General features: G+C 43.4%; 1 protein-coding gene across 2 annotated transcripts in view; it reads right to left on the reverse strand.

Annotated features, from left to right (window-relative positions):
* The window catches only part of LOC8023516 (WD repeat-containing protein 91), a 57634-nt gene that overhangs the window by 2012 nt on the left and 40262 nt on the right, over window positions 1–15360 (reverse strand). For both annotated transcript variants that reach the window (XM_040208693.2, XM_042287340.1), the window contains exons 14-16: window positions 4050–4149; window positions 690–802; window positions 472–639 (exon numbers count right to left, since the gene is read on the reverse strand). In XM_040208693.2, coding sequence (XP_040064627.1) covers window positions 472–639; window positions 690–802; window positions 4050–4149 — 381 coding nt within the window. The remainder of the gene's footprint in view (window positions 1–471; window positions 640–689; window positions 803–4049; window positions 4150–15360) is intronic.

Genomic DNA, 15360 nt, shown 5'->3' on the forward strand with positions numbered 1-15360 from the left:
TCTTAGACAAGTTCTCTTTTTTCCCAGTTGGGAAAATGTAATATAAAGAAAGGTCTTCCCCGAAGCATTCTGCTAACCCCTGTCCCAACTGGACTCTGATTATCCTATCATTGTGCCTACGAGAAATGTTTGACGGTGATTACAAAACATACATTTCACGGTGAAATGTGGACTGAACAGAGGAGATGGCTGGTTTTGAATACCACAAAATTTCTCGAGCCAGAGTGGCGCGTACTCGTCTCTTTTTTCACGAAGCTGTCCGTCGTCGTCTTCGTAACAATAGGAGTGTCAGACTGCTCAGCATCATCGAGGGACAAGATCCTTTCAAAGAGGCACCATGAAACAACATTTTTTCCCTTGCCAGTGAAATGAAGGCAACGTCATATTACGGGGAAGGAAACAATCATTCGGTACACGAGGTGGACGAAGGAAGTGGCCACCGGGTGCCTGCCACGAAGGGCCGCCACTTGCCTTGTACACAATCCCGCTGTTGGGGCCACAGGTCAGGATGTGCTCGCTGTCGGCGCCGAGCGAGAACAGCTTGCCAACGGGCCGGAAGCCGGCGGGGCCCGTGCAGTCCGGGTGCAAGGGGAACTCGGCCACCCGCTGGCCCGTCATGTACACGTTCCACTGGTGCAGCTGCAAGACAGGGCCGTCAGCCTCGGCTCCCGACCCCGGGGCACACCCACCTTGCCCTCCGCACCCATGCTGAAGCAGGTGGCTTCGTCGTCGCTAAACTGCACCGAGAACACTTCGCCCTCATGGGAGACCCAGCTGCTGATGCATTCATAGGTCCTGACGTCTGAAACGAAAAAGCACCCCGTTTTAAAATAGGTATGAAAAAGCTCAGCAGGCTCATAGGGGCACTAAAGTGGGTTTCGAGATCCTCGTTGTGTGCCCATAACTCAATCTACGAGCTCCAAGCATCCTAAAAAATACGAAATTACATTCATGCGCGGCCGATTTGCGTAATAAAAAAGTGATCACAGTTCCCGACACCGATGGTGCAAAATGACAAATGGCGCTACTGAACCTTGCTGAATATGGTCAAACGACAGACTGCATTTGTCAGCCACTTTCGAGGAACGGGTTCACGCTTGGACGAGCGGTCGACCAGTCCCGCTCTTTTACGCGTGAACCCATCGCTCGTGAGTGGCTGACAAATGCCGTTCGTCATTCGACCATATTCAGCAAGTTTCAGTAGTGCCATCTGTCGTTCTGTGCCACCGGTAAGTTTCAGGAGCTTTGATCACTTTTTGATGCGTAAATCGGCCACGCATGAATGTAATCTTTTTTTTTAGGATGCTTAGAGCTTATATATTAAGTTACGAGCACAAAAGGAGGATCTTAAAAAACACTTATGTGCCCCTTTAAAGTACCCTTAATTCAAATTTTTTTTCAAGACACAACCTTTTTATGATTTGATATCAAACTGCCGCTATATGTTTTACTTACTTTCATTCAACACATACTTTTCTAACCCTATCATAGATGGCAGCACCTTAACCTGAAGTTATAGGTGTTGCCATCTATTGAAGACAATATCAAACACTTGCGTTTTCCGGGTGCCAACCTAATTTGATTGTTTTAGGGGGAAATATCTCTGTTTTTGTTATCATTCAGGATCATGGATGATCGGAAGTGGCGCAGCTAAGCTTTGACAGATGCGGAAATTGCAGCGTTGCTTCAGAGAAGTGATGACATTGACTCGGACAATGAATACATGCTCAGCGACTGCAAAAGCTTTTCAGTTAACGTTTATGGAGGAGACCTGGACAATGTGCCAACACCGCTTCCTCTATGTTTTTGTACAAAAAAACAGCGGAGCCTGCGAAGATTTTCTTACCCAGGAAGTTCAGGCATAAAGGTTCCACTTTATGATGTAAGTCTGCTCACCATATCAATACTTTGTGGATGACAGGCTCACGCAGATAACCATAGATCAAACTAATGTTGACTAAAGTAGAAGTTTGGGCTAGTTGGTATTTCATGATTAAAGATTAAAACAGGGAGTAGTGTACTGTATTCCCCTCTCGTGTGGCAGGAGATACGTCGGGCAAACGGGGCGATGCCTCAATGATCGGCTGCGGCAGCACAAGTATAACGTGTTTAGAGTTGTGTCAGGTCACCTTGGCCTGCACTGCCGAGACTATTGCTGCGCTCCCGTCTTTGACAAGTGTGAAGTGGTTAGGAAAAATAAAGACAAACTCACTCGGGAAATCATTGAGGCGCGCGAAATTGGAAGACTGGGGCAAAACTGTGTCAGCACTCCGTCACTATCTTTATCGGATAAGGAACGTTCCTATTTAGACACACAGTGACAGTGCATAGCGATGGCTAGTGAGCACGTGGCATCCAGGTCAAGCTTTTTATTCATGTTTGTTTGTTGTGACAATACAGTATTTATACTCGCTGTTAGAACAAATAAACTTCAGTTGTAAGTCAGCGCCTTGTTTGTCTACCTTCTTGTTCTTGTCCGTGTCCTTGCGCCGTTTTAATCTTTAATCAAACTAATGTGTTTACCTCCCAAAAATCTCCAGAGCATGTCTGGATGCTTTGCTCCAGGAGCAAGATTAAGAGACGACAAGTGAGAAGGAGATCAAGTTGTTCCTTGCCATCTCGGTCGTATGAGGGATTATTTCCGAGCCAAACGCGGCATCCTACTTTTCCCAAAACACACTTTTGAAAATGCCCATTTTTGTGACCTGCCGTACCAAAACAAATGCACAAAAATGAAAAGCGTCTCCTTTTCTCTGTACTTCAACACAAGAAACAATGTTATAAATAGGGTTCGATTTTTCGGTTTCTATTTTTTCAAAATTCGGCATACTTTTTTCGGTGTTTATTTTAAAAATCAATTTTCGGTTTTTTCGGCGTATATTTACGCCCACAAAAGTTTATCGGCTTTTTTTGGTGAATATAAAATAAACACCAGCGGACACTGGATCAGATTATCCTTGTAGCTCTGATATTTGTGATTACTCAAAGACTAACCGCACAGATACATTGAAAAAGAAATGGACACTTCATTTGGCAAATGTATGCAACTGTGAAAGAAACAAGAAAAAAAAAACACAAGTACAAACAAGTCAGATATGAAGTCTGTGCCCAAAATCGTGGAACTACACCTTCTGTATATCAGGATTATGTGATCTTATTATAGTACACAGATGTACTTTCCCAGGTTCTCCTTGTTGATCTGCACTCTTTCTTTCCTGTTAATATGACTCTGAGCTTGAGAATGCCCTCTCAACGTTAACACTGGACACTGGCAGGCTGAGGAGATGAAGCGCTGCCCGAGCCAAAATCGGCCAATCAACCAATTGTGACAGCCAAGACACGGTGCGACGTTTTGAAGCACAACACAACATGCAGAGCTTGCATCAAGTCAGTCTTCCTTACAACGAGTTTGAAAACACGCTCGTACATGGCAAAGTCATGGGGCAGTTCGGACTTCACGTTTTGATCGATGATGCACACATTAAATCAAAACGTTGTAATGCCCATCCATGTATCCCATACATTAGGACACGTTTCGATAGACACTGTTGTTCCACTTTTTCGCCACGGCTCTGTGGAACAACTGGAAGGTCAAAGTGATCTTTTCCGGTTAAAACTGAATTTTAGAAAATGGATTCGACATACTTTGATTGGTTTTTATCGGTTTAAATCGAAAATGCCGAACTTAAAAACTGACCTCTTTCGGTTAAAACCAAATTTGTGAAAATGGATTCGGTGTACTTTTTATCGGTTTTTAACGGTTTAAACCGAAAAATCCGAACCCTAGTTATAAATAAACAAGTTTGAAATTTTAGTCCAAAAATTAATTACGAGATTTTTTAGTGGAAAAGAAAAAAAAAAACCTTCCCAAAACCATGGTTGCGCATTCAAAAATAACTTCCCATTTTTAAGGGGTTAAGAGAAGTCAGGGATGCTTTCCACACGAACTGATCACTCCCGGGATGCCGTCCTTCGGATAACCCAGTCCTCGTGCGTGACCACTCACTCAACCATAGAGATGAGCGGCTCTGCCCAAAGCCGGCACTCACCGTACAAGCAGATGGTTCCGCCCGCGGTGCCACACAGGAGCAGCTGGCCATTGCGGCTAAAAGCACAGCAGTTGACCGTCGCGCCGCACTTGAGCTGGCCCTGCATGACCGGAGAAGACTCAGTGATGCGCCAGGGGTAAAACACACGATGGACAACAGCATACCTTTGTAGACTGGGACCTCCCGCAAGCTCAAGAACAATAGGACCCACATTTGTACACTGCGTCGGTACAGCAATGTCTTGTTAAGATGGGAACCTCAATCACCCCAAGAAAGCATCTATAATGCGAGCTGCCCATAATAACGAGACAAAATATGCATGTATTTACCCCGGTCATCCCCAAAATATTTGTTTATACAGCGGGGCATGATTATTAACGGAGTCCGTATTAAAGAGGCACGACTGTAATTTATTACCACACTCACTTGAGTGTGGAACCAGGTAGCCCACCCTCAAAAGGTCGAGGACCAACGTAAGGTTTAAAGGGGGGAGGGGGGGGGGGGGGGGGGTTTAAAAGTTTTAGAAGCGAAGGGACCTTGTGCTCTATGCTTTACTCTCAGTTTTTCCAATGACATCTTTACCTTTGATTTGTTTATGCGGGCAGAAACTGAAGGAGAGGAGGAGACAAGAGGGGACGTCGGAATGCCGAGCTCTCGTTGGAATGATTAGTGGGTAGACACAAAGCTTGCAACCTTTGTCTCCACTGCACTCGTCGAACGAGTTTGAATGCAAAAGCCACACACCAGTGTTCCATGTTCAAACACATTCAATGAGTGCAGCAAGGGCAGCTAGCTTTGAGTCTTCCCACTAATCAATCCAACCAGAGCTCGGCGTTCTGACGTCCCCTCCTGTCTTCTCTCCCTCAGTCTCTGCTCGCTCAAGACTATGGGCCCTCACCTGATGTGATAACAAGAAATAAAATGGCACCACCCCACCAACATGTTGGCATTTTTAATGGGACAAGAGAGCAAGCACACTGTTGTTCCCGTTGCTCAACAGACTGATCTCATGAAGCATTCGGCTCATGCTGAATGCTTCGTGCCATCTCGTGCTCTACATGCGCAGAGCTTCAGCGAGGTTGTCGCACTTGCAGAAAGACTAGTTCCCTCAATAAATTGGCATAGTCAAACTGGCTTGTGAGATTAATCTATTCACTCAGAAATTAACCAAGCTCAACATGCCTCTAAAAAAAAAATCTGTTAATATGTTCTTGCTTTCCTAACAATTTTTATAACAATGTTCTGAAAAATCACTTGTATTTTAATGGTGATATTTTTTGACAGCGAGAATCCCGAGCTCATAGCTTTATTTTTGACAGTTGCTCCTGCTAAGCCAGAGTTTGAGCAGCCGAGATGCATCCTTCAACGAAGAGCTCGCGCTTGCAGTCTAGTAGCATAATTGTTGTACAGGTGATTAACATGGCAAAAAGCTGGGAAGCAAAAAATAAAGTGAAACACAGCTGGCAAATGAACGCAGATAAGTACAAACTATGTGAATATGTTAGAAAAGCGGAAATGGATCGGCAAGATGAGATCACTACGGCGCACGCCATTTCTAGCGCTCGAGACATGGAAACGGACACTCGCAGCCAGTTTCCCACAGGTAGCACCCCAGAGAGTCGCGGGCCGCGTGTTTGATACCCCTGATATAGCTGAACCTCGTTGATACATTCATGGTTTATTAGCAAATTTTGCTGTTTTCTTCTTGGAATTCAATGGCTGTCACCAAAACTATTGTGTGTGGTGGAAAGTGGTAACTATGGGTGCCAATTTAAATGCGGAAAAGCTCCATGTCGTCGCCAGTGTGACGTTCAGGGAACAGCAAACGAGTTAGGCCAGGGTGTTCCAGTTAACACTGGCTGCGTTACGGAGTTCTCCTCAGCATAACATGGTACTGGCCATAACTAGAGCCAGAAATACCGGGACGAAAATATGAGTCAGAGAATGATCGCTCCACTTCTACAGAGACGATGGGCAAAAAGGCAAAAACCTGAGTGCTCATTTTGCATCCAAAGCATAAGCGCCATTCAGAATTCTTGTTGAACGAACCCACTCCGTTTTTCTCAAACGACTTACCAAGTTTGTCTTTCGCAGGACCGTCCCACTTCTCTGCCACAAAATCCAAGCTTTCAAACTGTATCTCTAGACCGAGCCTCGCGATTTCCAGCCTTGCAATCATGTTCAGAATAAATCTGTACTTCACAATACTGTACAGCTCACTGGCAAGAGAGTCACTTTGTGGCAGCAGTTGTCAGCTTTAATTCCTTCACAAGAGCTGTCACCTTGCCATGTTTTTCTTGCATTGTACATTGCTGCTCTTAGAAATATTGTAGCATTCGCGAAAGAATGCCACACTCGCTTTATACAAAGATGATATCAACGGGTGAAAGGCACATTGTGTACAGGAGTGTCAATTAAATGGGACAATCTGTAATCTATTGGGACAATTTAGGACAATGAAGTTGATGAAAACCAGATGGAAATTTCTTCGTAGATGTCTACTGGTAGCTGACACTATTATTGGGACATTTCTCAAAATCGGGACACGTCGCGGAAATCTCAGCTCTATTTGTTATGCATGCGTGCCGCTCTCAGTCACTATCTGGACCATGCACCCCAACTGGGTATTTCGTGCTGTTAAAGATTGTGGAGTTACCGTCGCACCCTATAATAAATGAGGGATCCGGGCAAAATGGTCCCAAACAAAGTGGTACCAGAAAAAGTGATCCCAGTTGAAATGGTCCCAAACATAATGGTCACAGACATAATAGTCCTAAGCGCAAACCCGGACAAAATGGTCCCAGGTAAATTTTGTGACATAGTTGGCTTGCTCTTCAAAGGTTATTTGATTGTTTGTACTTGATGGAAATTGGACATAGTGAAAAGAAAATGTTTTACTGAATACTTAGGTTATAGAATGTTAACCACTTTAAAGTTAATTTATTCCGTTTAAAACATACTGGATCAGTAGCTGAGCCAAGGAGAAGGAAAAATTTTACTATAGAAATAATATGCAAGTACATACTACATATATCAAATAATTTATCTATAATATTACATATATTTAGCACGAGACAAAAAAAGGTTGTTTCATAGCACGCCATCCCAAATATGTAGTATTTGCATGATAATATGTCTGATTCATCATGTACATGCATTTTTTTGCAGCTCCATTGCACTAATTTGAAATGTAAGAAAATACTTTCCCTCCTAGCCCACTGCTAGTAATCACAGTGTTTGGATCAATGATGACCTTGGCATAAATGCAACTAGTATAGTTAGCTATGGTGGGATATAAGCAAACATTGCTGACTGGGAAGTATACATGATGATTGAAAACCTGAAGCTGTGGTTTGAAAAACAGAAACTCGTGGAGTAGGAAGAAAAAGTGACAGACAACGTCTCTTGCCGCTCATTGCACTCAGGGGTTTAAAAGGAGCAAATTAGTTTATTTTACTAGGCTCTTTTAAGTGTGTTGTCGTGCCACACGTGTGCACAAGAACATGTTTTTTTTCCCTCAATTCATCGGTGGCATGCGTCACCGCTGCCGCCGCCGACGCACACGTACACATGCGTGACGGGACTGCCATCCTGGGAGAGCAGAAGGAAACTAGGCACGCAAGCGCTTGGAATGACAACAAAGAGAGGGCGCTGCGAGTTTTTGTTGACTCACATGAAAAATCCATGGAACCCTAGCCATATACAGCTTCGCTGTAAAAAAAATGTTTTCCCCTGGCGCATGACATGCTCATGGGCGATCTGGTCAAAATGCCCCAGACGAAATAGTCCTCAGTGCAAACCCAGACTAAACGGTCTCAAGCAAATTTTGAGACAGTTTGCTTGTTCTTCAAGGGTTGCTCGATTGTTTGCACTTGCTGCAAATTGGACACAGAGAAAAAAATGTTTTGCTCAATACTTAAGATATGAAACACTAACCATTTTAAAGTTTACATATTCAATTCAAAACACATTGCACGCCAGTAGCCGAGTCAAGAAGAGAAAAATATATTATAGAAATAATATACAAGTACATATATTAAATAATGTGTCTATAATATTTGATATAATCAACACGAGAAGAAAAACGTTTCATAACACGCCATCACAAAAAAATATATTTGAGATTCGTGTTTATACAGTGTAAAGAAGCAATGGGTTTACGCTGTAGATGAGAAACTGCCAGTGCAGTACACCTGGGGTCTTTAACGTGCATCACGGAGTAGCGATATACGACTGCATGCACGCCATCACAAATACTGTAAAAGACTTAATTTTCGTGAGGACCTAATTTTTGCAAATTTCGTGAATCGCCTACAGTTCGCGAAAAATAGGTCCCGCGAGCACTTCCGGTAAAATGTAAACACGTTGGAATCTATATTGAGATCCACTGCGTCGCGAAAACCAGAACCCGCGAATTATTGCTAAACTTCAGCTTTGACCTAAATCGCAAAATATTGAGCATGCGAAAAATAAGTCGTTTACCGTATGTAGTATGTGCATGATAATGTCTAAATCATCATGTGCATTTGTTTCCTTGCAGCGCCATTGCACTAATTCGAAATTATATATATAGAAAATACTGTCGAATTTTCTTAAATTTTCTTCCTGCTAAAGTCTAAGACTAAAGTCACAGTGTAGCCGACGCTACAAGTTGATAGGACCAGCCAAGCAGTGCAGAAAACAAAACATACTAACAGCATTCATCAACTTTTTTGTGCATGTTAATACTAAATAGTCCAATCAATCGCAGAGTGCATCGTGACCTTGCGCTTTTAGTGTGCGCATGTGTATTTCTGTAGTGACTTCCAAGCTCCAGCTTTGTACGGTGCTCTTATGCAAATAGAAGCCATACAGCCAAGTGAGCGATAATAGAACTTAAATTAACTTTTAGAATTATTTAGTTGTTTCCTCAAATATATTACAAAAACCTCAAATACATTAAAATATACACTGCACATGTGCTGAATACAGCTTCACAGTAGCAGTTCACTAAAACTTCAAAGAGTGCTCAAAGTGCCAACAAATCACTTGGGACCATTTTGTCTGGGTTTGCTCTTGGGACCATTCTGTCCGGGACTATTTTGACCAGGACCATTTTGTCCGGGACCACTTTGTCCAGGACCACTTTGTTCAGGACCATTTTGTCCGGGACCATATTTTCCTACACCCGCCAATGGCATTCGTTTAAAGTTTTGTGTATGTTACCATCAGCTAGTCCAATCAAGCTCAGAATGCATCGCGACCTTGCTCTTTTAGTAGTCTACATATATGTATTTGTGCACTGACTTCCATACTTGAGCTTTGTATAGTGCTCCGACTTATATGAATAGGACCCATAGAGCCAAATGAACGATAATGAAAACTGAATTAACTTTTGGGATCCTCAGTAACCCAAAATATATCAGGAAAAGCTTGAATAGATCAAAATATACATTATATGTGTGCTGAAGAAAGCTTCAGAATAGCAGTTCACTAAAACTATCAAAGAACACCCAAAGTGTCAGCATATCACTTGGGACCATTTGTCCTGGTTTACGTTTGCAGCCATTTTATCTGAAACCACATTTTGATCAAGACCATTTTGTTCGGCACCATCTTGTCCTACACCCATTAAGTGGGGCACAAGATTGCATTTTATAAAGAAAAAACCGCCGTACAACCTGGGAGCAAATTTAGGAGTACCAAATTGCACAGTACAGAAGTAGCAGGGCACTAAGAGGGCAGATGACTTGGCAGTGATGCGGAACCATGGGCAAGCAGAAAGGAAAGAAGCAAAATATGCCAAAAATAGGCTTAGTTCCGGTGAAGTATGATTGTGGCTGCACTCTATTACGTAGGCTCTACACCCTACATAGATGCGACCACCATGAACGAAATGAAAGATGATAGCAAAACCAATTTGCAAACGGCAAAGTGTAACCCCTGTATCCTGCTGTTGTCAAGCGATTGAAGGTCCCATTTCCTTTTCCTTGCATACATTTTTCTTTCCATTACAGTTAGGCACACTAGAAGAACAACAGCTGCTATACTTCGTTTTTCCTTGCAGTGGACTGTGGTGGACGCTACGAGCCGTCCCAGCCAATTCAGCGCTGTCATACATCACGTCGGGAGGGACACCCCGCATGTCACTGTGTCCCTCTCGAAGGTCATGATGTAACACAGACACGGAACTGGATTGACTTCCATGGCACGTAGCATCCACTGCAATCCATTGTAGGCTGAAAAGGAGTTAGCACCGTCTCAATGCTAGAGCAACACAGGAAACATTTACGAGTTTTGGGATCTTTGTGCATCATGCATTTCAGGAATACAATCGAACCCACTTATAACAAACCCAGAAGTAGTAGTCAAATATAATATAGAGGGTGTTTTTCGCTAGGTTTTACAGACTGTTTTTAAAGAAGCCGTCTAAGCTACACAAATGCAATCTGAGACTGCAAGAATAGTGAGTGGACAATGAGTAGGCATCTACAGGAAGAAACGCAATGCAAAAGCCAAATGCCTGCAAGCTCTGAACAGAGCAGCTCTGGGAGAGCATGGCTTCAGAAGACATCATTCCGCTGGATGTTAGTTTCCTTTTACAACCACAACAATAGAGCCGCCACAGAGGTTTTGGCAGACAAAGTGCTCGCAAACCACGCCATTTAAACGGAGGCAGAAAAGGCACTGGAGTAAGAGCAACGGTGAGAAAAAAGCTGCTACCAAGCTGTTGCTGATGCAATTCGCACATATATTGTTGATATCCTTCTTGTACATTGGCATTTTCTAGAGTAGGATACGATCGAAGCCGAGATCGTAAAGGGGTTTTTAACGCACAGAGTACATTGCTTGACACAGCGCAAACACGGCAATGGCGCTTTTTTTTTACATTTTATTTTGAAGCGGTACAGTCGAGCTCACTTATAACGAACCCGGTTATACAGTCAAACCCGTTTCTAACGAACAGCAGGAAACGCTATGATCAGTTCAAAATAGCAAGTAGTTCGATATAGCTAAAACCATTTACAATGAACTTCCATAATGCGTTCGTTGTAAGGCGAGAGCTTCTCTTTCTTTCTCATCTCTTCACTTCCGCCTTGTAACAACGCGCTGTAATTATTATTTTTTTTTTTTGCATGCATGCAGATTTTGTTTCTTTAGCTTATTTCCCCTTCTGAATCGCTTCGCTTCGTAAGCAACCGCATGGAATGAACAGTTTTATTTTTTTTTTCTGTGCGTGCGGGCAGAGTGTTTTTTAGCTTTCTCCCCCCCTTCTGAATTGCTTCTCTTCGCTCAATTTTGTTTGCGGCTTCAGATTTTGGAATTTTCTCCCTTTCCTACTTTTTTTTGGGGAGGAATGGACAGGCTAGAAGACGACTGTTTGCGCGTTTTTGGAAGCCTTCCCGGAGGAAAAAGTTTGATATAGCCAATATGTTGTTTGTTATAAAAAGTACTTTTTACATGCATTTTTATTGAAAATTTTCGTGAGTTCGATATTGACAATAATTTGCTGTACGTGGGTTCACTCTAAACGGGTTTCACTGTAGTGAAATATTGGATTTAATTAATTAATGTTTGTTTCATGCTATTGTTTGTATACTTTCAATTAGTGATGAGACAAAACACCCGAGGTTTGGTTTCTGACTGTTTCGAAAATATCCGATCATCTCGTCGAGGTATACCAGAACGACATGTCATTGTGCATTTGGGTCACGACAAAAGCCCCTGTATTGGTTTCCAGTTTCGGCCATACCATTTGTGTTTTAAGAGGAAAAGAGGTTGTGTTTTTGTAACAGATAAAGCTATGGATTACAGAGATTGCATAAAATTGGAAGACGGGCAGTTGAAACTTCCCTGTTCCATCCTTTACCACTCCACCTCGCGCGGCCGCGGGGTAGCATGGAATAGGATGGGGTGAATACGTGCTCCCAGCGACTACCTCCACGAGTTTATTTTTAAGGTATCGACGTTTATCCAAGCCACAGATGTGTACAACTTTTGCCGTGGGACAAATTAGTATTGCCAATGGCAATGGCACCAACACCAAACCCAGCTGAAGAAATATTTGATATAAGCGCATTTTATTTTTCCTTATCTAGCATACATATACACCCGGATATTATTTATTTTTTCATAAGAAACACTGCAAAAATAAGCTCAGAATTTCGGAGATTTTGGAATCAAACAAAAATAAACTCCTATAAACTCCGAATTTTCGGAAAAAAATAAACTAAAAAAAAAACACCCTCCAAATTTGACGAAAAAGGAACTCTGAAAACACTGAATCCTACTTGTACTGTATGCTGCATGGCCTTGATGTGCCGTATGTATAAACAAATCATGATTTTTCGCAATGTCCCTGATCAGCGTTGTGGAGTTGCCACTACAGAGTTAGAATGATTCTGGAATCATTCCGTGCTTCCGCAACCCCAGAATAGAATGGGAATGGAACGGCAGCATCGCTGGGAGGAGTGGAATTGGAGTGGAATTGGATGCCTTTTGCTTGGAATGCAGTGGGAAATGAAAGAGGCTCAGTTCTTACGTACGCTGTGTTCATAGGCGTAGACTATGGGGGGGGCAACTGGGCTCGTGACCCCCCCCGGGCCCGGGCCATGATCCTTACCGAGACGCTGTTTAAATGCCATGTAACGAGCTTCTAGTAGCGGCATGTAAACAAAATAACGCGCATGTTTCCTTTATTGACAAAATACATGGGAAATGGAATTCCAGCATGTTTTCGTTAGCTTCAATCTCCAGTTCTGGCGAAAAAATAACGCGCAGCACCCCCCCCCCCCTTCCCCCCGGAAGAACTCAGCCTGCACCGCCCCTCCCCCCCTCCCCCCCCCCCCCCCCCCCCCGGGAAAATGGAAAGTCCACGCCACTGGCTGTGTTGGTCTTCAGCCAGGGCCTACAGCCTGCTGTGAACAGTGAAAGTGGCTCTTGAAAACAGCATCATTGCACTTAAGGCAATGATGGCTTAATCGTTTGACTGGCTCATACTCCTTCGAGGATGAAAGTGGCTCCCTCAGTGAAGCAACCAAAACTGAATACAGCCATACCCGATTACAATGAACCTGAATACAGCAAAGTAACCCTTATATATTGAACACAGCGAAAATGTTTTATCAGTATGCATTAAAATATATCTCGCTTAATGAACTACACAATAAAGTTTCCAGCGTCTATGACCACCAGCAAACACGCGAGCTCCAACACTTACGGTGTTCGGCTTCCTTACAACGCAGACGGAAGTTCCTCCTCGCCTGGCATGAAACCTCCACTTAGTTACACTTAGTCACGCCCTAGCGCTGTAGCCCTATCAGGTTTCTGATTTCGTAACAACCGCGGTGCTCTTTAGCCAATCAACTCTGTTGTAACCGGAGGTTTTGGAGCAGACAAAATTTGGCCGCGCTCGCAGTCACACATTACACACCGAGCCTCGGCTTCATAAACTTCACTTTCCTAGGCCTCCTGCAACTTGCCATTGTGGTCTGCAATCTGGTGCGGTTTACGGTTCAAGATAACGACGCAGTGGCACGCTCTTCAGCTCTCGGACAGAGTGGACACCATTACTGGATAATACGCCGAAACAACATTGACAAAACAAAGAAAGATCTAGACAAGACTTGGTGTAACTTTCAACTGAATGGTTTATTTAGGAAAATGTAGAAATAAAAATAAAAACCAATATGTGCTGGCAGGACCACCGTAAAATAAGGTCTAAACACACTCCCTACGAAACCAGCGTCACTGGTTCTGCACAGAGTGAAATTCTTTGCCGGGCAATAATATTCGTCATGTTGAACGTGGTGAAAAAAAAATTTAACATTGCCGCCATCTTCAACACATATAGGAGTAGTATGTTAAAGGGATGCTGAACCCAACATTTCAGTGTCGCATAAGTGGCGCACAATCTTTCCACGAGCCAACAGCCGCCGGTGTGCGCGAGCAGATGCAACGAAATTGACGTCATCATATCCCCCATTCACGCTTAAGCGTGAATGGGGGATATGATGCACGCACACCGGCGGCTGTTGGCTCATGGAAAGATTGTGCACCGCTTATTGTAGACAATGAAATGTTTGGTTCAGCATCCGTTTAAGCAACCTCTGCGTATATCATATTTATTCGCATAATGAATGCACCCCCCACAACAGGTACCAATATTTGGACTTTTTTTTTCCCTTGCGTAATGAATGCACCTCCAATTTTCGGCTCTGTGAGTCTCAAATTGTGTCCAAATAGCTAGCCACCAACCAAGCCCACCAAGCCAATTTTCTGTTGTCAACAAGTGGTCAGGCTAAGCCAAGCCAAGCCGCTCTCATAATGGCTGCAAGTGCGTAGTTGCGGAAGTGATCAACCATAAAACCGATCAGCGCGCACACTTGTTGAAGCTTGGGTCGAGGAATTGCCCAGCCCCGAACATTCTTTGCCTATCGGATGCATTGATGTCAACAAACACGCCGTCATCTGTGGTCCGCGTTCGGACTGTGAAATCGTGAAAGTGATTGGGCCTAAGAACGGTTGCATTGCTCTCAGTGCTGAGTGAGCTTTGTAGGGCGCTTTTCCTTTGGGAAAAGGCACGCCGAAAGTGCCCTAAGAAGGTTCGCAATTTATAAAGCATGGTTACTGTGGCGCGCCCCCGACCAGCCGTGGGTGCGCCTCCATCAGTGGAGACGTGCCACAGTACCTTGCCATGTCTTATTGGCACCCAATATGACATTTGCACGAAGTGTAATAAACGCGCACCCCCCTCCCCCCCCCCCCCCCCCCAAATATGTGTCAATTTTTCGGGAAAAAAAGTGTGTTCATTATGCAAGTAAATACAGTAACAAACAAATTGTAAAAATTTGTTAGAAGCGGCTGGGTTTTGCTGTAACGAATTATTGGGTATATCGAACGAAACCGGCCGTTTTATACAGTTTGTTATAAACGAGTTTGATTGTAGTTGTAGATGGACAAGCTGTCGTTCCTGCGCCGTGAGATGTGACAAAGCGATTATTGTGATCACACACAATTACGCCGCCAGTCAAAGGCTACCAGGTAAAGACAAAGACATGCTGCCTGTCTTTTTTGGGATGCAGGACTTCTCACTCCAGAGGCATGCACAGTGTCAAAAGTGACATGACTGCAGTGTTCGTGGTAACATGTTACTTTTTACGGTAATTATACTCATTACATTTTCAAAACAGTAACATATAATATACATTACTTAGTTTGAGTAACGGATAACATAACTTTTGTTATTCCCCCATAACATCTTTTTCCGAAGACTTAAAAAAAATTATACTTCAATTATTTTAGTTTCTGCATGGAAATCATGTTTCTTGAA

The sequence above is a fragment of the Ixodes scapularis genome, unplaced genomic scaffold (genome assembly GCF_016920785.2).
Source record: "Ixodes scapularis isolate PalLabHiFi unplaced genomic scaffold, ASM1692078v2 PGA_scaffold9__187_contigs__length_104089568, whole genome shotgun sequence".
NCBI classification, from domain to species: Eukaryota; Metazoa; Arthropoda; class Arachnida; order Ixodida; family Ixodidae; genus Ixodes; species Ixodes scapularis.